The 21,922-nt window shown below is 40.8% G+C and overlaps 1 protein-coding gene across 1 annotated transcript; it reads right to left on the bottom strand.

The window, feature by feature from the left end:
- Window positions 1-6,777: 6,777 nt before the first annotated feature.
- On the bottom strand, window positions 6,778-21,492 carry GJA1 (gap junction protein alpha 1). Its single transcript, XM_055134856.1, has 2 exons — window positions 21,310-21,492; window positions 6,778-9,706 (listed from the first exon to the last, which is right to left on the bottom strand). Exon 2 carries the CDS (start codon window positions 9,688-9,690, stop codon window positions 8,542-8,544), a length of 1,149 nt encoding a protein of 382 aa, XP_054990831.1. The 5' UTR covers window positions 9,691-9,706; window positions 21,310-21,492; the 3' UTR covers window positions 6,778-8,541.
- Window positions 21,493-21,922: the final 430 nt, after the last annotated feature.

The following is a 21,922-nucleotide window of genomic DNA, read 5'->3' as shown; positions in this document are numbered from 1 at the left end:
GGAGTCACAGCAGGAGGTGTTTGGAAGACTCTATGTGGCACCTGGGATCAAGCCAGGGTCAGCTGCCTACATGATAACAACCTTAATCCCTAGTCTATCTCTCTGGCCTGGATTTTTTATTTTCATAGGTTGGTGTTTAAGTTTTGAAGGTGACTTATCCTTGCCTACCCACTGCACACTGTGTTCCTTTCACCTTCTTTTCCTTTGCTATTGATGTCATCTACTAGTTCCTATGTACAACATTACATGTGGTATAAGATATTTGGGTTCTTTCTCCAGTGTTATTGTGATTATACATAATGACATTGTTTAACTTACTGCAATTTTATAAAAGTGGGGGACTCAGAGGCAGTGTTTTTACCCTTAAAGTTTGACTGGACTAGATTTTCTATCACTGCTGCCTTTGTTTCCCTTGAGAAAGTTGATATCATGAGGATTACTGTTGTGTCCCATTTATTGAGGACTTTCTGTATCTCCTACATGGATTTCACTCATGGCTCATTTAAAGAGTCACAACAACCACAAAAGACTGGATTTCTATTCTGTATTGCTAAAGAACTGAAACTCAGAGATTATATATCTTGCTTTAGTTCCCCAGTGAACAAATGACAAACATTTCTTTTAGTAATCAGTTTCAGCTTCAGAATTTCCTAGGTTCATACAATTTTAAATAATAGCATTCCTATATAGATTTTCAGAATTCATATTGGAAATTTTGGTTATTGAAAAGCTTGAGAGGAAAAACATTCTCCTCCAACCTCTAGTTCCCAAATAAAAACATGCAAAATCTGATCTTTGTTAAAAAATAATGTTACATGCTATAAATGGAACTGAATGGTAAAAATAAAATAAGCACAAAGCCATCAATACAGTCTTGCCTTCACATATGGTTGCATTTATGGTTTTAGGAGATACTAAAAATAATAAGGACATAAGACCTGGTAAAGCACCTTTATTTAAAAATGTGTAGTGTGGAAGAATGCAGATTCGATCAACTTTTAACGTAGCAAACAAATTTCAGATTCCTTTTCTTGCAAATTTCTCTAATTCCACTTAAATCATTATTGTTTGATAAAGCATTTCACGACATTTTTATTGATGATCCAAGTGTTTGTGAACATTTTCAAGAATGAATAAAGTTTATGTCCCAAAAATATTGGAAATTCCCCAAAAGTCCTGGGATTTTTGGAAAATCTTAAGACATTTTCGATTCTTAAAATCTTTTTATGGTCTCAACATACTATGACTTTTTAAAAGGACTGCCTGCTTTTTTAAAAGATCACCTTGCAATTAGCTGCAAATTGAGGTGATTGTTTGAAAACATTAGCACTGTAGCACTGTTGTCCCATTGTTCATCCATTTGCTCAAGCAGGCACCAGAGCCTGGCAAGCTCCCAATGGCATATTCGATATGCCAAAAACAGTAACAACAAGTCTCACAATGGAAATGTTACTGATTTGAAAACATTAAAAAAAAAATCCAAATACCTAAACCATTCATCAGGTTATCTATGTCTTACAAACTAAGGACCCAGCCCTGTGTTAATCTGTTTCATAACAAATAAAAGACTGATTTTTTTTTATTCACTTTAATACTTTATTTCCAAAGCTATGGTGTTGTTATAAATCAACGAAAGTTGTAAATCCCTTTATTGACAGCTTAACTCTCGCCACACCCGAGTTGCTCTTTAAAAAACAAAAACAAAATCAGAATATACTTTCATTTGAACAGATTTCCACACTGAAATTTTTCACTAATTTAGTATTACTTGCATTACATTATAGCATATTTCATTTTAGTTCCTCTCACACATATTAGCTAACTATCATGTAGAATCAAGTCAGTTTAGAGGCAGACTGTTGCTATAATGCTGACTAAAAACACCTGGACAAATGCCAAATGGCACTCTGGTTCCCACATTTGCCACGTTTGGAGTTTTAGATAACCATCATCTACAGTTCTTATAGTTTTTAATTATAAACGTGGCAAGTCCTCCAGACAAGTGAGGACCAGACTTAGATAAAAGTTAAATTATTTTTGGATGCTTTCCAGTGATGCTCTTTAATTACACATGCTAAACATCTACTAGATTACCCCTGAGTTACTATTGAAATGTTTCACTTGGTCCTTACCTGTGAAAAAAGGAAAATATTGAGGGAGGGATCAGATATATGGTATATATGACAGAAGGAAGAGTCCAATGTCACAAATTAACAAAATCTAATAAAACTTTTCTAAATATGTATAAGGAAAGAAAGCAATTAAAAGGAAGATTTACATAATTTTAAAAAATTTTAACTGCTATTGCAGATTCAGGATGGGATATAAACTACATAACTAAACTTCAGCTATCAACAGAACTGAAAGCTTTATATAAACATTTTAATTTAGGTATATTTATTATCACTGTATCACTGTTGTCCCGTTGTTCATCGATTTGCTCGAGCAGGCGCCAGTAAAGTCTCCATTTGTCCTTGTCGCATTCAGGGTCAGGGGAATGAAGCCCATTATTGTTACTGTTTTTGGCATATCAAATATGCCACAGGCAGCTTACCAGGCTCTGTCATGCAAAATTCTGCATAAAACAAAGCTGTCCTCTGGGAGCTTTGTTTTATAGTCTCTGGTTCTTGGCCTGATGAAATCACATGGCACTGGGGGCAGTTTGTGGGTGTGACTGCCAAACTACTGGAAAACTGGGGATCTGGGTGGAGGAGGCCCAGTCCCGTCTGAGCAGGCGTGGAGATCTCAGCTATGGGTCAATTATGCATGTAATAGACTATTACAAATTAGAAAAATCTTGTAAGCTGTTAGACTGAAACTAGAAATGGAAAAATGAAGAAATATGATTCAAAGTTCACAACCTAAAGAATGAACTAAATCACAAAATCTATTGTCTGCTGCCATTTTTAATTATTTAAATTATGAACTATAAAATTATATGGTATTTCATGCATGTATAACTATATATATATTTCTGGGAATTTGTGGGGGGAGGTACCACACCTGATGTTATTTAGAGGCTACTCCCAGTTCTGTGCTCAGGGAAACCATGAAGTGCCAGGGATCAAACACTGACCTCTTGCATAAAAAGTTGTACTCTGCCAGTTTTACTATCTTTCCAGCCCAATTTCTGTTATAATCTTAACTTACATTCAATTATAGATGACAAAAACTTGAATATACTGATATTTAACTTGCACAATTACTTCATCCCACAGAAATTTTAAATTCATGAATGTAAAGTGATTACATCGAATATTCTTATATTATCTCCTCCCAAAAGCATCATTGACAAATGACACCAAAATATGAAAAATTGTGTTAGAACAAATATGGTCTTAAACTGGTTCTTTAGAATCAGTCTTTACATAGTGAGTAACTTGGATGATCAGAAAGTGACTAGACAATGAATTATAAGAGTTAATTTCATTCTACTGGGTCTGAGTTGTGGAATTCTCAAGACACGCTCATGTATTCCAGGCACACTTATCAGTCTTCAAAAGCAATGGCCAAAAGCAATTCAGACTCCAGGTCTCCAGCTGGAACTAGATTTTCAGTCCTGTTTTAAGGAATCCCATCTTACCCTTCATCCCCACTTGTAATTGTAGTTCTGAAAATTGCCAGCTGCAAACTCTGACGTGCCAAGGGCTCAGCTATATTTGCCCCACCAAAACAAGGTAAAAACATAATCTCAAAGCCAGTAAAGATTATAAACATGGTTCCATACTGTTGGTGTGCTGTTTATAAAAAGAACTTACTTTAAGACTTTAATAAGCCCCCGAACTTCATTATTTTGCTCTCCCTTCAAGTACAAAGCACAGATGTTTGGGCATGTTGAAGTTTGGAATCTTTAGGAGAGGCAGTGTGTGGGCAGGGAACAAGCACCATGGGCAGGTTGAGTTCAGCAATTTTCTCAAAATTGGATGAAAGAACGGCCTGTGACCTGGAAGCTTAATAAAGACCTGCAGAAGCTAAAATGCTAATTCACTGGACCAAATAAGGGCACTGGCCTTTTATAAGACTATAAAAAGACCTTGAAGTTTCTTTTCCTTATGCCTGTTTTCAACATGATGATTTCCACACAATATTAAAAACCCCCAACCCCCCACACCACCAGCTAACTGTATAATAGCTCTGCTCAATACAGTAGCCCCTAGCTATACATGACTATTTAATTAAAATCAACTGAATTCATTGCTTTACTCACGAGCCATGTTTCAAATGTTCAAGAGTCATATGTGAAGAGAACTAACACAGTGAAGAGTAAAATTTTCATCACCACCATGTGATCTATAACTTGAAAATGCAAATTTTCCAATTTCTTTTTGTTTGTTCAACTTTTTGGCTTCCCCCCCCCCCCAGTGATGGGGGCAACATCCAGCAGTGATCAGGGCTTAATTCTGACCCTGTGCTCAGGCATCACTCCTGGTAGGACTTGGGGGATCATGTATTCCTGTGTGCAAGGCAGCTCTGCCCATTGTACTACTTCTACAGACACTTTTCCAGTTGTTTTCAAATGTGAAAGTGGATGCACTAGGAGTGCACACAATATTTGTAGAATTAAAGTACAAGATTTTAAACTTTTTTCACTTCTGCTAGTGCCAGCAATAGAACCCAGGACTCTCACACATGCAAGGCAAGTGCTCTACCATGAGCTGCATCACCATCTAAACTGGCAAAAATACCCCCAGACTAAAACTAAATTTTAAATACTGCTCAATTTAATTTTTAGTTGAGAAAACCAGTCAACTAAGAGAAGAGCAGGGGCAGAGATATAATAAAACCTGTAGGGTGCTGACCTTGCACACAGCCAACCCGGATTTGATTTCCACCACCACATATCACCTTGAGTCCCAACAAGAGGGACCCCAGAGCATGGCTGTGCGTGGCCCAAAACAAAACCAAACTAATTTCAGTTGCGCTACTCTTTAAACTTCTGCAAGGATTCTCTTTGTGAGTATCAGGAAACAGGGAACTGAGGGCTCCGTTTAAGAATTCTCACCACTTTCCTAACCAACATGTGGTTGGTGACCTTTCTTTTGGGGGAGTAGGGGGGGATATCCTAGCAGGGAACCTCCAGACTCCTACCCAGGAGTCCAAGATCCCTTTCCTGGGAGTCTCAGCCAAGTGGCAGTTCAACATGAGGGCCCATGCTCTTGCCAGGCCTCTAACCCTAATTGGGGATAACTGCATCACTGTCACTGTCATCCCGTAGCTCACTGATTTGTTTGAGCGGCCACCAGTAACGTCTCTCATTGAGAGACTTATTGTTACTGTTTTTTGCATATCCAATATTGGATATTGGATATGGATTGAATGGGATAACTGCATAAGTTACAAAAAATTATAAATTTAAAATTTACAAAAGTATACTGGGGTTAGAGATCTAGATCAATGGAAGAGCACTTACCTGTATATGTGAGGCCCCAAATTTGCTCCCTGACATTGGAAAAAAAATCAAAACCAAGTAAAATCTGCTATTATATGCTTACGTATTTTAAATGTCGATTTAAAGAAACTTTTTTGTTGGCAGGGTGGGGGTGTGGGGGGGTCTTTGGTCCACAGCCAGCAGTGGTTAGGACTTAATCATGACTGTACTCAGGGTTCACTCCTGTTGGGGCTCATGGACTGTGCCACATAGGCTGTGCCTGCTGTAATATCACTCTGGACCCATAAAATTGAGAAATATTTTGGTTAGATGGCTATTTCCAGAAGATGTATCTTACTCCATTACCCCCTACTTTCCCTACCACTACCAAACTTTAAGTAGTTAGTTGAACTGAACTTGGGTCTTTGAATTTCACTCCATAAAATCTTCTCATTTCGTTAAATGATAATTGTGGAAATAAATTGAAGGTTTTTTTTCTTGAAATGCTACATTTATTGGAAAAAGTCATAGCAATTGGGGGCCTAAGAGACAGTACAGTGGGTACTCAACTGAACAGATTCAGTCTCTGGCATCCCATATGGTACTCCAAGCTCTGCCAGGAATAATTGCTGGACGCAGAGCCAGGCTTAACCACTGAACATCACGGGGAGTGGCTCCCAAACAAAACAAAACAAAACAAAATAGTGAATAATAGTTATAGAAATACCAACTGCCCAGAACTCGTCTGCTCTCTTCGATCGTTTAATTACTCTAAGTGTGGACAATTTGTTACTGTAAAGTACTGTAAAGGTTATTAAGCCCAGGATCTCAGTGGCAGAGCTCAAGGTATGCACTGAACCCCTTCCTTGGTCCTCACACTATCAATGTCTTTAAGAATCATGAAGACTATGGACCTTTTAATGCTCACTTGTCATGCATAGTATATGAAATTGCTCTACTTTAAGTGACATATTTCACTAAAATTGTATTACAGATTCAACAAGTTTTAAATTCTGTTTGAATATGGTGACAAATAAATGTTGTACAGGGGGTACCTGGGATGTGACTTAGTGGCCAGTACAATTCATGAGATTTGAGTGGATTCCCAGAATGGGAGGGAGGGGAAAGAAACTGTCTAGTTTTTGAGCAGGGAAGATAGCTCAAGGGGTGAGAGTGCTTGCTTGTGGGAAGCATGAGGTTTGAGTTCCTGGGCCACATGGTCTCCTAGGCACCACCAGGAGTGACCAGCCACAAACTGGAAAATCTCTCCAGCAACATTAGGGGTGACCCAGGAACCAAAAATAAAGATTTCTGGATCTTGATTCTTATTCATCCAAATCCTCAGAACCAATGGAAATTCTTAAAGACAGATGCAGTTTAAAAAACAAAAACTCACAAGGTACAAAGGCTATTTTTATACTAAATTAAAATTTTATTGAATAAAGAACACTCTCCAGAACTCATGATTTGATGGACTAGGTCTACATTACATGCAATGAAGCCGAACATGACAGTAGTTTAACATGGAATGTCAAACAAATTAGTATTTCTCAGGGTACAAAACTGTTTATGTAGCTGACATGCAAAAAGGAAAAGTATGACACTACATTTTCACTAATCATCTGTGATGAGTTTAAAAAAGGCATTTGAAGAAACTGGTAAATTTCTTTAGCATATATTTCAAATAAATTAGTTATGTGTGTACTACTGAAACCTCTTTCAACCTTTCTTGCATTCCAAATAAAATCTTAGTGCAAACATCAAATTTGCTGGTCACCCCAAGACTGTCAACTCTTAATAAAATATGAATTCTGAATTAATGTGTATTAAGTAGGACAAAATAAGAATAACAGTTACTGCAAAAATTCATTTAGGCACATGTAATATTCCATTCTAAGCATTTCTTCTAAGTCTCACATTAATTACTAAAGCCTGTTTACAGTACTAAAATTCTATCGTTCAAGCATCAATGATTACATTTCATAAAGGAAATCATTCATTTCAGCAATAGCATTATTGCTATATTCTAAAAATGAAAAAAGAAAAAAGATTAATAAACCAGTATCCATAATAGGATACATGGGGCAAAAACAATTTAGAAAAAAAAATGTGCTTTACTTGCACAGCAGGAATTACATAATGTAAACACCATTTATTGGCCCACACCACAAAATCCATGAGAAAGGTTCAAATTTGAACACTGTGTGTGCATTATTTTCAAATCTGTGTTTGTGAGTTTATACTGTACCAATACATGACATAAAATACACCCTTCACACACATACACATACAAGTGATTATTAAATATTGAGCATGGCTTGCACTTCCCTGACTAACTCAAAATGTTAAGTGACATCCCAACTATTTAAAAAATGTTTATAGAAACCATTCAATGAATGTAAATAGTCGTTGAGGAATGATGAAAAAGTGATGGCAGTAATAGGATGTAAGTGGATGTTAAAAAAAAAAAAAACTGCTGAGATCTCCAAATTTATGGAAAAATCTTTTTCTGTGGGCCTTGTCAGAACTTTCAACTGATAATTTTAAAAAGTAGTAGCATACGTCCATTGCCACCTAGAGGGTCAGGCCTGGAAAGCTCACCTTCAAAGTGCAAATTTTTACAATGGAATGTCTTAGCAGGGACATAAGGACAGTCCTGTCTTTTTCTTCATGTTAAAAACAAAAAAACAAAAACAAAAGCCACAACAACCCAGACCCAAGATTTTCAGGAAGCACTGTTTCCTGGCCAAAGTTATTTCGAATCTTGATTGAAAAGAAAATAGAATTAACCATATTTCTCACCCATTCTTTCACATAAAAAGAACTAAGCTTCGGGGTAAGGATAGGGTTGGAGGGAGGAGAAGGGGGAGAAAAGAAAAAGCCCTTACCTATGTATCACCTAATGCAACTTTTATTTAGAACTTAGGTCCTTTGAATCAACTACATTAAATACCAACATTTACCTCCCCTATCCCCGCCCTCTCCGCCCACCTATCCCAAACACCCCCAAGGAACCCAAGTATTCTATTGTCTTTGCCTTTTTCTAAGCCTTGTGATGAAGGCTGTTGAGTACCAACTCCACTTGGAACAAAACGAACACCTAAGGTGCACTTGCTACAGCACCCTTTTCTTCTCCACAATTCAGTGGAATCTTGATGCTCTGGGGCCTGGGTCTAGATTTCCAGGTCATCAGGTCGAGGACGGCTACTGGCTCGACTGCTGGCTCTGCTGGCGGGCCGCTGGTCCACGAGGGCTAGAGGTTGGAGTTCATGGCCAGCCGCTAGTTTCTTAGAATTCTGGTTATCATCAGGGAAATCAAAAGGCTGCGCGTGGGAGTTAGAGATGGTGCTTCCGGCCTGCCCCATTCGATTTTGCTCTGCACTGTAATTAGCCCAATTTTGCTCGCTTGCTTGCTTGTTGTAATTGCGGCAGGAAGAATTGTTTCTGTCTCCGGTCACCAGCTTGTAGCCAGGAGGAGACATGGGCGACAGGGGAGCCGTGGGTGAGGAGCAGCCGTTGAAGTAAGCGTATTTGGGAGAGCCACAGTCTTTGGAGGGGCTCAGTGGGCCAGTGGAGGCATGATAGATATCGGTTTTGCCCTTCACGCGATCCTTCACCCCCTTGAAGAAGACATAGAAGAGCTCGATGATGTTCAAGGCGAGAGACACCAGGGACACCACGAGCATAAAGATGATGAAAATGGTCTTCTCCGTGGGGCGCGAGAGGAAGCAGTCCACCTGATGCGGGCAGGGATCTCTTTTGCAAGTGTAGACGGCACTCAGGCTGAAGCCGTAGATGTACCACTGGATCAGCAGGAAGGCCACCTCGAAGACAGACTTGAAGAGGATGCTGATGATGTAGGTGCGCAGCAGGCCGCCGCGCATTTTCACCTTGCCGTGCTCTTCAATGCCGTACTTGAACTTCTTGATCTCGATCTGCTTCAAGTGCATTTCCACGTTGACCCCGTCTGTTTGGGCGACTTTGAGCTCCTCCTCTTTCTTGTTGAGTTTCTCTTCCTTGCGCATCACATAGAAGACGTGAGCCAGGTACAGAAGCGTTGGGACAGACACAAAAATGATCTGCAGGACCCAGAAGCGCACGTGAGAGATTGGGAAGGACTTGTCGTAGCAGACGTTCTCACAACCGGGCTGCTGCGTGTTACAACGGAAGGCGGACTGCTCATCACCCCACGCGGACTCCACGGCCGTTCCCAGGAGCAGGATCCGAAAAATGAAAAGGACCGACAGCCATACCTTCCCGCCAGCGGTGGAATAGGCTTGGACTTTGTCAAGGAGTTTGCCTAAGGCACTCCAGTCTCCCATGGTGCCTGGGAGGAGCCTGCAAAGAAACAAACAAAAAAAGCTTTGAAATAATCGGACCAAGAATTATCCGGGAACCAAGAATTATCCATTTAACTTTTTACTTCCTTTCACAGGATCAACATATTGCAAAAGGCCTCAGAAGTTTTCCAACGGTCTTCTAAACACAAAAGAGTTTGATCTCATCACCCCACATACAATTTTCTTCAGATGCAGTAAAAGCAACAGGCTGTGTGTGCTGGTGAACTGCAATCTTAGCTGGTGAAGATGCATTACTGGCTTAACCACTGCCTCACATACGACTTGAGAAACTGTCTGCTGTTAAGTGCTTCTGCTTATTTTATCCATCAGATAAATGAGGACAAGTCTTGCCTGGTAGACCAGTGCCTGGATGCAAGCCTAAGCAAAATGCTAATATAGGACATTTAAAAGTCAGAAGTATCTAAGAATTAAGGTTAAGAACAACAACCCCATGGGGCTGGAGTGATAGCATAGCGGGTAGGGCATTTGCCTTGCACGCGGCCGACCCGGGTTCAAATCCCAGCATCCCATATGGTCCCCTGAGCACCGCCAGGAGTAATTCCTGAGTGTAGAGCCAGGAGTAACCCCTGTGCATCGCCAGGTGTGACCCAAAAACCAAAAAAAAAAAAAAAAAAAAAAAAAAAAGAACAACAACCCCTATGAGACACATACATATCGATGCAACCTGCTGTCCTTGTGTGTACAATTTATTCATATAGCAGTTTTCATATTTGTGTTTCTTAAGCAGTACTTATGTTGTTCTCTTGACAAAAGAAAAATATACTGTACTGAAATATTCACTCTGACAGTTCCTATGCAGAAATCTACTTTCAAACACAGACTAAATGTGCACATATTTAAACAATCCTAGTTTCTTGATATTGTAGTATAAGAAAAGGACCACTTAAGTTTTTAATTTAAAAGTATTAATTTGGGGGGGATTGGAGGAGAATTGGGCCATCCCCAGCCATGTTCAGGATTACTGCTGCTGAGTATGTTCAGAAGAACATTATGTGGGGCCTGAATTGACCCCGGTCAGTTGCCTGAAGACAAGTGCTCTACCTTCTGCATTAGTTTTCAACACCCAAAAGATCATTTTAAAATATGTTCTCTGGGGTCAGAGATAGAACTTCGGGAAATGCCTTTTTTTTTGCCTTGTATACTGCCAAATTTAGGCTTCATCCTGGCCCACCAGGAGTGATCAATGAGCACAAAGTGAGAAGGCAACCCTGATTATTGCTAGTTGCTTTCTCAAAGCCAAAAATATATCCAAACAAACAACCACCATCAAAAAACCCATAAAATAAAACACTGAGCTTGAAGTAGGACTCAGCACTGCTGAATATGGGGAGGGAGGGAGGGAGGAGGGAGGGAGGAAGGAAGGAAGGAGGGGGGAGGGAGGGAAAGAAGATGCAAGTCTATAGAGAGAATAGAAAGCTTTCCCAAAAGTTTTACGAGTTCAGTTTTTACTAATAGTTTACTTAGCTGATGAAAATAAGGGTACAAGAAATATTCAACTATCAGTACAGTCAAACACCCAAGGCCAAGGCATTCTAATGTAGCACCACTGGGTTTTATTTATTTATTTTTGGGTTACACCAGGCGATGCATAGGGGTTGCTCCGGACTTTGCACTCAGGAATTACTCCTGGAAGTGCTCAGGGGACCATATGGGATGCTGGAAATCGAACGCTGGTCAGCCGCAATGCAAGGCAAATGCCCTACCCACTGTGCTATCGCTCCAGCCCACACCATTGTTTTTTAAAAGTAAAGCTGGATGGGCCAAAGTTAAATTTTTTTTTTTCAGAAAAAAAGGTGAAAAGGAACCAGGTGTGACCCAGTAGTACCAACACACAGACACACACACACACAGACACACACACACCCCACACACATACAATAATAATATAATAATAATAATTTTTTTAAAAATAAAGTGGGCTGAAGCATATACTTTGCATGCCAGAAGGTAGGAGTGACCCTGAGCACTGCCATGTGTGCAACCCTCTGCCATCAACAAGTCCCCAGATTTTCATCTATACAACCTTGGTGAGGGTTGAAAGCTAGGAAGAAATTAGTAATAATAATATGTGACAGGCATAAAGTCCAATTTTCAGAAAGCAGTAATTGGAAAATTTAGAAAAAGGATATAGTAGTTAAGGATTACTTAATAATTAAAAACAACTGAAGAATGCTTAGGAGTTTAGCAATAAATTTTGAATAGGGTAACAAAAAGTAAGGATATGTAGGCTTCGTGGACTACCTGAATATAAATAAGTTCCCAGTATAAATAAAAAATATTTTTCAACTGGTACTATATCCTCTGAGGAAAATATCCATGGAGACTTTCCCTACAATGCAACCGTACATTTCTTTCTAATGACTATACTTCCTGGCTGAAAAAGAGGTGGGGGGAAGAAAAGAGAAGGCAGGAGGAGAGGAAAAGGGGAGGTAAAAGGAAGGAAGGAAAGGAAGGAAGGATGAAAGAAAAGAGGAAAGCTGGCTGGGGATTTCCTGGATGGAATAAAAAGATGAAAAGATGGCTGGTACAGAATGCGACATCAGCGACATAAATTAGCAGAGGACGGGGGTTATCTTAGCTCAGACACTGATGCCAAACGTGCTGGAAGAAGAGTGGGAGGTGCATGAACAGCTTAGAGAGTGAATGCTTTCCCAGTTGCCACAAGAAAAGGGGAGCTTCCTTTCTCTTTTCAGGAGGGCCATGTTGGACTTTGAAGCAAGGAAGCAGGCAGTGTACTTGATGGATAAAAAGAAGTCAAGCAAGAGCAAAGGGTTGACAAGTTGGATAGCCAAAGGAAGGCTTTGGTGAGAGGAAGTAATTTAGTCCTCATAGACAGTTTGGTGGTGAGAGAATGTAAAAGAAAAAAACCCTACAACTTAGCAGAAAATAACGACATTGAGATGAAGAAGTACAATCCAGGAGGGTCAAACAAACATAACAGACTTTTTGGAGCTATATCAATAGACAGTGTCTATGTGATGATGTGTAAATTGGCCTTAATTCTGTTTGTAGGGAATTATAAGATTTTGCCAGAGTCATCTGCTTTTGCTCAGATTCTCCACTTGTGAGTGAGTGTGTACTGGGTGGGGACAGGGGTGGGGGGAGGACAGTGAAACAACAAGAAGAAAAAAAAAAAGATAAATTGTCTGCATATATTTCATCACATTCACACAATGACTGGGCTCAACATATTTATAAATATAACCAGAAACACTGAGGTTTCATTTTGGTCATTGTTTCATCATTATGAGAAGTAAAAAAATATTATAATAATAATACATATCTAAGTAGGACTTGTCAAGTTCTTTTTATTATGGAAAACAAAATTTCACCTTCATGTAATTCTAAGATTCTACCAAAGTACTTCATAATGTCGGGTCACTGGGCAGTTCTCTAGATACAAGTTCTTTATTAATACACCATCAACTAAATTGCAAAGTTGTCTTTTCTTTAAGCACCCACGCAGTTGTCATTTGTGTTAATGAGTTATGCCCTTTCATCTAAATAAGATGAATTATCCAATTAGACACCTCGTATCTTGTAACATGTAGATACCTGTCATTACTTCTAGTGTGGAGAGCAGACCATAAGATAATACTGAATGGGATGACTTATACTGCTTGTGATTCGCACAGAGAGATAACAGAAATAATTACTTTTGAGGGTAGTTCACTTTGCTCTGAATACACATTCTATCAACTAAGTGGTTATTCTCCCTTATTAATATTTGTATTTTTCAAGGCCTTGGTTGAAAAAACAATATCCCTCAATAAGGAAAATAAAATGCCATTTATACAGTTCACAGTTCAGTAATCTGAATTGATTCAGATCACCTGTCCCCACAAGAGGCAAATTTACAGCACATATATTCATGCCTTTACCTCTAGGTTTCCATTTGGAACTTTGTAGACCAAGTCAAAGAGCTGCATGAGGTTTTTACTTAAAAAGAGCCAATGTTTGACAGCCTCTCAACTAGGCTTGTGTCTCCTGCGTACCAAAGTCCCACCCCAAGCTCCAGGCACTGATGTGTTCTATCAGAGGATTCTCAGTTCCCTTTGCAGTGGCTTCTGAACTGCAGTCACTTCACAGCATCTGTTAAAAACACATTCCTGGTACTCACCATTGTCGACTAATTTGATTTTCTGGGATTGGGACCCAAAGAAATCAATTTTCTTTCTTTTTTTTTAAATGTCCCAAATAATTCTAAAGATTTCAGATCAGGAGAAAAAAAAAAAAAAACAAGTCAAACCCGGGTTCCTTGACATAGGTGAAGTTCTCTTGTTCAATACTTATGAAAGGGGCACAAAGTTATAGTACAGGAGTTAAGTCATATGCCTTACACGCAGCTGACCCCATTTTTGTCTCTGGCATTACATAGGGTCCCCTGAGCACTTTCAGCAGTGCCCCACAGGCACAGAGCCAGCAGTAAGCCCTCAGTACCACCAGAGATGGTTCAGGAGTGAGGAGTAAGAAAATTCTCAAATAGAAAAGAAGAATGTTCCAGAAAGGTCAAAGGAGAGTGGGTGAAAGGCAGCATGAGGTCCTGCGGGGCTCACCATTGACAGAACAGCCCTTGTCACTGTGCCTTTACCCACCGCTTTTTATGAAAATAAAGCTTCAAATGCTTATTACTTTTTTTTCTGGGCGTGCTCAGGGGCTATTTATGGCTCTGTGCTCAGGAGTGATCCCTGGCAGCACTTGGCAGACCATGTGGTTCTAGGGATTTAACTCAGGGTCATCCACATTAACTTTACCCTTCTTTTCTCTATCACTGTCCCTCAGCTCCAATTTTTAAATGAAGCACGTCAGACTGTCCCTTTTGCTAGTCCATCTTTGTGGGCCACACCCAGTGGTGCTCAGGAGTGATTCCTAGTGGTGCTAGGGGACCATATGTGGTACCAGGGATTCAAACTGCGTGAGCCCCATGCCCGGAAAGTAACTTACCCACTTGTTCTGTTCCCAGCCCTGGCCAGTCTTAAAAACAAATCATGTGCCAGAACTGCAGTTAAGTTGCTCCCTGTTATTAATATCCTGATAATTATTAGGAGACTCAGAAAACATTTTACTTTCAATTTTACTGAATTTCCTGAGACCCCTCTATTCATATTCTATATTTACCTGTGTATAACTCAAGGATTGGACTTTAAAATGGAGTGGATATAAAAAGGATTGTTGGAAACTAAAGCAGGGACTCAGTATCTATATAAAAAAAAAGTATCGGGGAGATGAAAAAGTCATTAATATATGAAAGAAAATCACAAAGTCAAAAAACTAGGATGTCTTTGGAAATTCCTGGCTTAAAAAATAAATCAAGTGACCTATTTCTTGAAGAGAAAGGGAAGAAATCCCATATTGTATGTGCTTCTAATATTTTAAAATAGAAAAACTAAACCCTAAAACTAAAATGTCAACCTCCTAATTTTTTTTCTTAAAAAAATCACTAAGAACCCTGTCTCTTGCAGTAAATGTCTTTGAGTGTGCTCAATTATGACCATTCCAGATGTCTTTTGGTAATATTCATGCTTGTCAATAATTATCATACCCTTATTATCACCCAACAGGAAATCAAGACTGAATCCCCTCTTTTCCAAAATTGGATGACCCATCTCACTCTGCTCGTCACATTTCATGTCACTAAGTGACACTTGCCCTATTTGCCAATCTACGCTTCTTAAGACGTGGAAGGAAACGCCGAACCATCAAGTTATCCACCGTGACCATCAGTTCTAAGTAGTTCCTTTCATATATATATGTATATATAGACACACACATATACATATATATGTGTGTATGTGTCTGTCTATATACACATATAGTTTATATATATATATATACATACTATATAGTGCGTGTGTGCGTGTGCGTGTGTATTTGGTCTCTGCACTGGTCTCACCTCAGCCAGCACTCAAGTCCTGTCATTTCCTATTCCTTGTCCTGTTTTTGTTTTTAAATGGACATTGCTCTATTCATATTCTATATTTACCTGTGTATTGTTTGTCTCCCCCCTTAATCCTCTCAATAAGCACTATTATATCCTTTCTTTTCTTTTTGTTTTTTTGTTTTTTTTTTTTTTTGCTTTTTGGGTCACACCTGGCAATACACAGGGGTTACTCCTGGCTCTGCACTCAGGAATTACCCCTGGCAGTGCTCAGGGGACCATATGGGATGCTGGGAATTGAACCCATGTCGACTTCATGCAAGGCAAACGCCCTACCCGCTGTGCTATCGCTCCAGCCCCCCTATTATATCCTTTCTTTAACTAGAACACACACTCCATGTTGTTTTTCTCATTGCTGTATTCCTTAAAGAGTCAGGGATGTTGAATGATCTCTATAGAATCAAATGGGGCCTGCACAAAAAAAGTCAGCCAGGGTTATAAAACCTATCTCTTTGGGGCTCACTAAATTGTAATCATATACCCAACCTCCAAGTTTAAAACTGATTGAAAAGGAGACTTGCATAATAAATAGTATTACCAACATTTTGTAGCATATTATTACATTTTCAAAGTGACAGTTACTGAAAGGGAACTGTAGAAATTACATGATTTGCATGATTCCTAGGTGGCAATAATACTGAAATTCGTGGGGGATATTGTTATCAGGGGTGGAAAGACTCTGGAATTTACTCCAGGTGTCATGGACAAAATTTTTTGTTTCTGGATTTTTTTTTGGGGGGGGGGCCCACACTTGGCAGTCCCAAGGCCTGCTCTTGGCTTCATACTCAGGAATCACTCTTGGCAGTGCTTGGGGAACCATATGGGTACTGGGGATTGAACCCAGTCCGGTCGCATGCAAGGCAAGGACTGTACTATCTCTCTGGCTTTGGTATGATGGATTTTTATTCAGTGTCACCATTATGTTGTTACAAGCTAAGATTTTTGTGAAATGCGTTGCTCCCCCAATTCTGCAGTAATCTAAATGTACATATAACTTTATTGTCATAATGACGATATATTGTAAGAATAGTCTGTGGCATCTATGAAGGCAGCTAAGTGATTTGATTCAGGTACTAGGAAAATTGTTACCAGCTCCAACTTTCAATCTTTGTCTTCTTAAATTTGGGGAGTTGGCCTAATGCTATGGTACAACGAACCTAGTCCAATATCAATGTCTATTATAGTAAGCCTCTCTCCCTTGCCTGTCTTCCATGACCGTCAACCACCTCTGGCTCCACAGGATAATGAGATGAAATAAATGGAGGATGAGCTACTAGGGGGAAGGGAAGCCTCGCAGAGAGACCCACCACTGTCCAGGTTCAACAGCAGTCACTCAACTCCCCAGTTTACAGCTCGTTATGGCCATTTTGGAGTCAAAAGAGAGAAAAAAATCTCATCCGAAGCTACAGTCCAAATGTCATGTTTTCAATTATAAATTGATGCAAATCACAAAAACATTTCTACCATTTCATGGTGTTTGCCCCCAACCTCACCTCCAAGTTTACTACATTTTTTTATTCAATAGCCAGATTATTTTGTCATAACACACTCTGATGACCTTCACAAGTATATTAAGAATGGTCTATTTCTTCAATAAATAAACTTTGAATAACACAACTCACGCCACAAAGCTCTGAGCGGGCAAGAGCTTGATAAAAGTTTAACTCACTTAGGGAATGAGTGATAGTCCAGAGGGGAGGATGCTTTCCTTGCACACAGCTATCAGGACTCAATCCTTGGTACCTCAGATAGTTCCCTGAGTAATCCCCAAGGATAGAGCCAGGAGTAAATCCTGAGCACTATCAAGTGTGCCCTCCCCCCCCCCCCCACAAAAAGACCTACTATACATTTCAAAGATCTTTATGGTGCTGGAAAGATAGCACAGTGGGTTCCGGTGCTTGCCCTGCACAGAGCCTGCCTGGGTTCAACACCCACTTTCCCACCAGAATCCAGAGCCAGGAGTAGCCTCCAAGCATCACTGGGTCTGGCCTCCCAAAAATAATTAAAATGAAAGATCTTTAGTTTGAGCTGGGAAAATAGTACAGTGGGTAAGACTGTAAGTGGGTAAGTGCCCAAACCAGGGTCAGTCCCTGACACTCCTTACGAACTCCTGTGCACTACTGGGTGTGGCCCCCTAATCCAAAAACAAACAAAAAAATCTTTACACATAAAGACAGCTCATTCTTTCTCACTTTGACATTTTTAAAAGTGAAATAGCAACAACAATTATCGACATTTCCCTAATCATCACCAAATATAACTTTTGATTTTTTTGGTAATGAAGTTATGAAGTTATTTTAGTAATCCCATGCAGATTAGTATGAATTTACCCTTTTTTGTTAGCTGGTAGGGAGACAAGAACATGGCAGGCCTGCCTTTCTGCCCACATCTGGGGCATCTTCTCTAAACGATAAAATTCTAAAAAACAAAAGCCCTCTCCTTTTCCTAGTTACTGTTATTTTTTAATGTACTCTACAAATGATACATTCCTTAGAAATCTGGCCAGCTAGAGAAAAAGTGGCTACTGAGACTATAGAAAATGTCAAGGTCAAAGCCATACATACACACACAAACACAGACACTCACCAAGGCCTGTGTCTTAATTTTGGCATAAGATTCAGTACATAGTTACAGGCTAGGTGGAGAATTTAAGTAGCTATCTTAAGGATGAAAACAAAGGTCAGGGAGAAGAAACTCTGGGAATTAAGTTGAATTATCCACACTGAATATTGACATTACAGATAACACTAGATCATTACTTTTCTCTCCAGAGTTGAACTGGTGAGAGTGGATTCGCTTCAACATTCTACTCAAAAGCAGCAAAGTACGTTGAAGGGAAGTCAGAACAGGAAAGGTGGAGTAGAAGGTATTAATCACTGGTGCCTTTGCTATCATTCCCTTCCCTCGGGTATCATATACAAAAAGGCAGGAGGTACATACTCAACTAGGATAATATTCTGGATAATATAAAAGAACGAAGAAACACAAACAAGAGATTTCCATAGTCCTCCGAGCAGGAATTGGAGGCATCTGAGTAAAAAAAAAAACAACTCTATCTGAAAACACACCCTTTTAGATTAGATGCTCGCTACAGATGATCTTTGGAGCCGCGTATCCCAGAGAGGCTCAGCTGTGAAGGAATAAGAAGTCAATGAATGGCGTAGCTGTGGTGGTTTGTAAACTCTAGAAGGTATCAGAAAAATGTGGAACATGTTTAAACAGAAAAGAAAGTAGAGGCAAAGGACTCCCTCCGCCTTTCCCGGACAAAGGACAGGTAATAACGGCCCAGATTTGAGTAAGGACAAAGCGTTGCACAGAACGTAAGACACCACCAGGACCGGAACACTCTTCCTGTCATTGTCTGAATTGGGGTTCAATTCGTCCTGCCTAATTAATTACACTTCCCAAACGGTATTTTCTAGTTAACTGGTTTGTGTGTCATTGTTGGGGGTGGAGTTTAAGAAATTTCTGCGCTACAAAGGCCTTTGATCTTCACCAATCCTTGTACAAAAGTGCGTAGTGGGCTTAGATTTTAGAATCCCAGGAAAGATCGTCGTTTGTTTGTTTGTTTGTTTGTTTTTAAAACTGCCCCTGGTCACTTCGTAGCCTGAGCTCAGGTGTGCCCAGTTTCTGGAGTATGAAGCTAAAGCACCTTTTCTTTGAAGCAAACGAAAATTCCAGTCCCCTCCAAGTAAAGCTGTCTAGCCTACTGACCCCCCCCCCCCGTACTCCCCTCTCCCCCAATTCTCAACTCTCCTCTCAACCCTCCACTTTGCGAGAAAAAACACAGGCGAGCTCCAGGGTGAGGAGGAGACGCTGGGCTACAGGGTGGGTGAGGATAAGGTTTATCAGAGATGCTCTATAAACACTTGATAACTCAGAGGATATTGTGTGGGCAAATCCGCTGCTCGGAACTCCCAAGGTTTCCGAATCGTGGAGTGACTTGCCTTTGGACACGTCATTAGCTCTTTCCTAATTTCGTCAAGGGGCGCTCCGTCCCATTCTTGGGAAGTTTCGAGAACTTCCAGGGGCGTTTAGCAGTGCCATTTAAGCCCGATCATTCCCAAGGTACTCAGGTTTCTTCACCCGGGCTTACCCAGGAGGATTCAACAAGCAGAAGAGAATTAAAAAAAAAAAAAAAAGGCAGCACAGCGTGAACGGGGCGAGAAGAAAGGGAAATTAGATTGACGCGTTTAATTGAATTATTTGCTCTCTGACCGTTTGGCACGCAAGCTCCTTGTCCCCAGCCCCGTTCTCGCCTCTTCGCCCAGTCGGCGGCCCGGCTCGGCGGCGCGGGGTGCGAGCGCTCAGCTGGGAGGGAACATCCCGGGGCACCCGGGCCAAGCCGGGCCGAGGCTAAGATGGCAGGAGGCGCCCGCCCCGGCCCCCGGCCCCCGGCCTCCGGCCTCCGCCAGGGCTTTCCTCCTTTTGATTTGCTTTCCAGCATTCTCCGGGGCCGATCCTTCAAACCGTCGGGCCCCACCAAGAAATTTCAACTAAGTCCTTTCATCTGTGACGCTGCAAGCAGCGCAATCCGAGCCTGGCTGCACTGCTTCCTTAACAAAATGCAGTTACCCCGCGAGGCTCTTGAGGACCCCGAGTCCTGGAAACACGAACCAGCTTCATCTTTAAGCTCTCCGGCATCTCCCCCCACCCCCCACCCCAACTCAAAGTGGCCCGAGAGCTTTCCCGTCTTAAGGTTCGGGTCGTCTGAAGACTGGGGAACGGGGCAGAGCTCTCTCTAAAGGCGCAGATTTCCCGTTTTCTTTCTAGGAGCTCCCGTCCGAGCAGGAGCTAAGGTTTTGGAAAAGCCCCCTGGCATACGCTCTTTCCTAAACATCTGCTCCCCGCCGCGACTGCTTTGAAAGTAACCACCATCCGCCCATCCTGGGGATTTCATCTCCTGCATTGCCAGCGTGGTCGAATAAAAAGGTGGCTCTGAGGGTCTCACGATTTTTTATTTTTTCCCTTAGTGGCGGCTAACACAAAGTAACTATTTACTGTGTCCTTAAAAAATTCAACATTACAGCTCGCAGTTTTATACCTTTTTGTTTACTGGGGGAAATTCTAGGCAGGGACCACGTGCAAGTCAAGGAACCACAGGGTCTTAACAAAGCACTCGGTGAAAAGTGCGCTTTGCAAGCCTATAGGACAGCAAACCTGATTTCCATATGAAAAAGCACGAGTGCAGAATTCTATAGCCAGCACGCCAAGCAAATTTGCACTTTGATTTTTGTGATATTGTCGGTCAAATCCCCAATTCAGGCCCCTCATCCCCCCCACCCCCCAGTTACAAAGTATTCAGACAATTTCTGTTTACGAAAATAAAGTAGAATTAAAAGCAGAATGAAGAACCAGTTACGCGGCAAAGTCGTTCCTTTTTAAATCAGAAAGGTCTAAATCTCAGTTTTTACCTGTTGCATTATACACAGAAACTTTTTACAGAAACTTTTTAACAAATCAGGAAAAAAAATACACAGGCTCAATTTTAACTTTTAAACTACAGAAACACTTTCAAGTTCCCTATTCCATTTAAACAGTGTCAGATCAAAGTTACGTTCCCACCTTTAAAGACTGGAGAAAAGATTTACTTGTTAGAAAAAGAGAGGAATACAGGTAAAGTGTTTTTTTAAAAAACTTACTCTTTCTCTTAAGTAGGCACGCCAAGTGATTGAACTTCTTAGAGGATGAAGTAAAAGGAAAAAGCAAGTTCAGGCACTCAGACCTGTCTGTTTCAAGTTTAAAAGTCTGCTGCTGTTTGGTACTTTCCTCACTCCTACCCCCTAATGAAAGAAAAGTGCTGATACCTCGTAAAAGCTTTTTTCTAACTTGGAGCACAGAGCTTTTAAAAGTTTCAAGCCACTGACTCAACGAGGAGGCGGGGCCAGGAGAAAGGGGCGGGCCGGAGGAAAGGCGGGGAGAGGACTGGAGCGAGGCCCGAGAACGTGGAAGGGTGGGGAGAGGAGGCCCAGAGGAGCGGTGAGGTCGGAGGGATTTTCGTTAAAATTTGCTGACCAGAAAAATCAAACAGCTTTGGGGATGGGGGGCATGCCTCTCCCAGGGGTTACGCTTTTACAGATAACTGTGGCAGGTTTTAGTTGATGCTCGTTTCACCAAAAGGACAGGAATGATTTAAAAAAAAAAAAAAAAAGAAGTTGTGCATTGGTTGTTTCAAACTTTTCTAGGATGTGCTTCTGCGTCTGTATTCATTCCAGTCAGTGAAAACGGTGGGCAGGAAAGAGGCTAGCCACAGCG

This window comes from Sorex araneus, chromosome 4, assembly GCF_027595985.1.
Source record: "Sorex araneus isolate mSorAra2 chromosome 4, mSorAra2.pri, whole genome shotgun sequence".
Classification (NCBI taxonomy): Eukaryota; Metazoa; Chordata; class Mammalia; order Eulipotyphla; family Soricidae; genus Sorex; species Sorex araneus.
The sequence above is the reverse complement of the archived record's forward strand: the minus strand, read 5'-3'. Positions and strand labels throughout refer to the sequence as shown.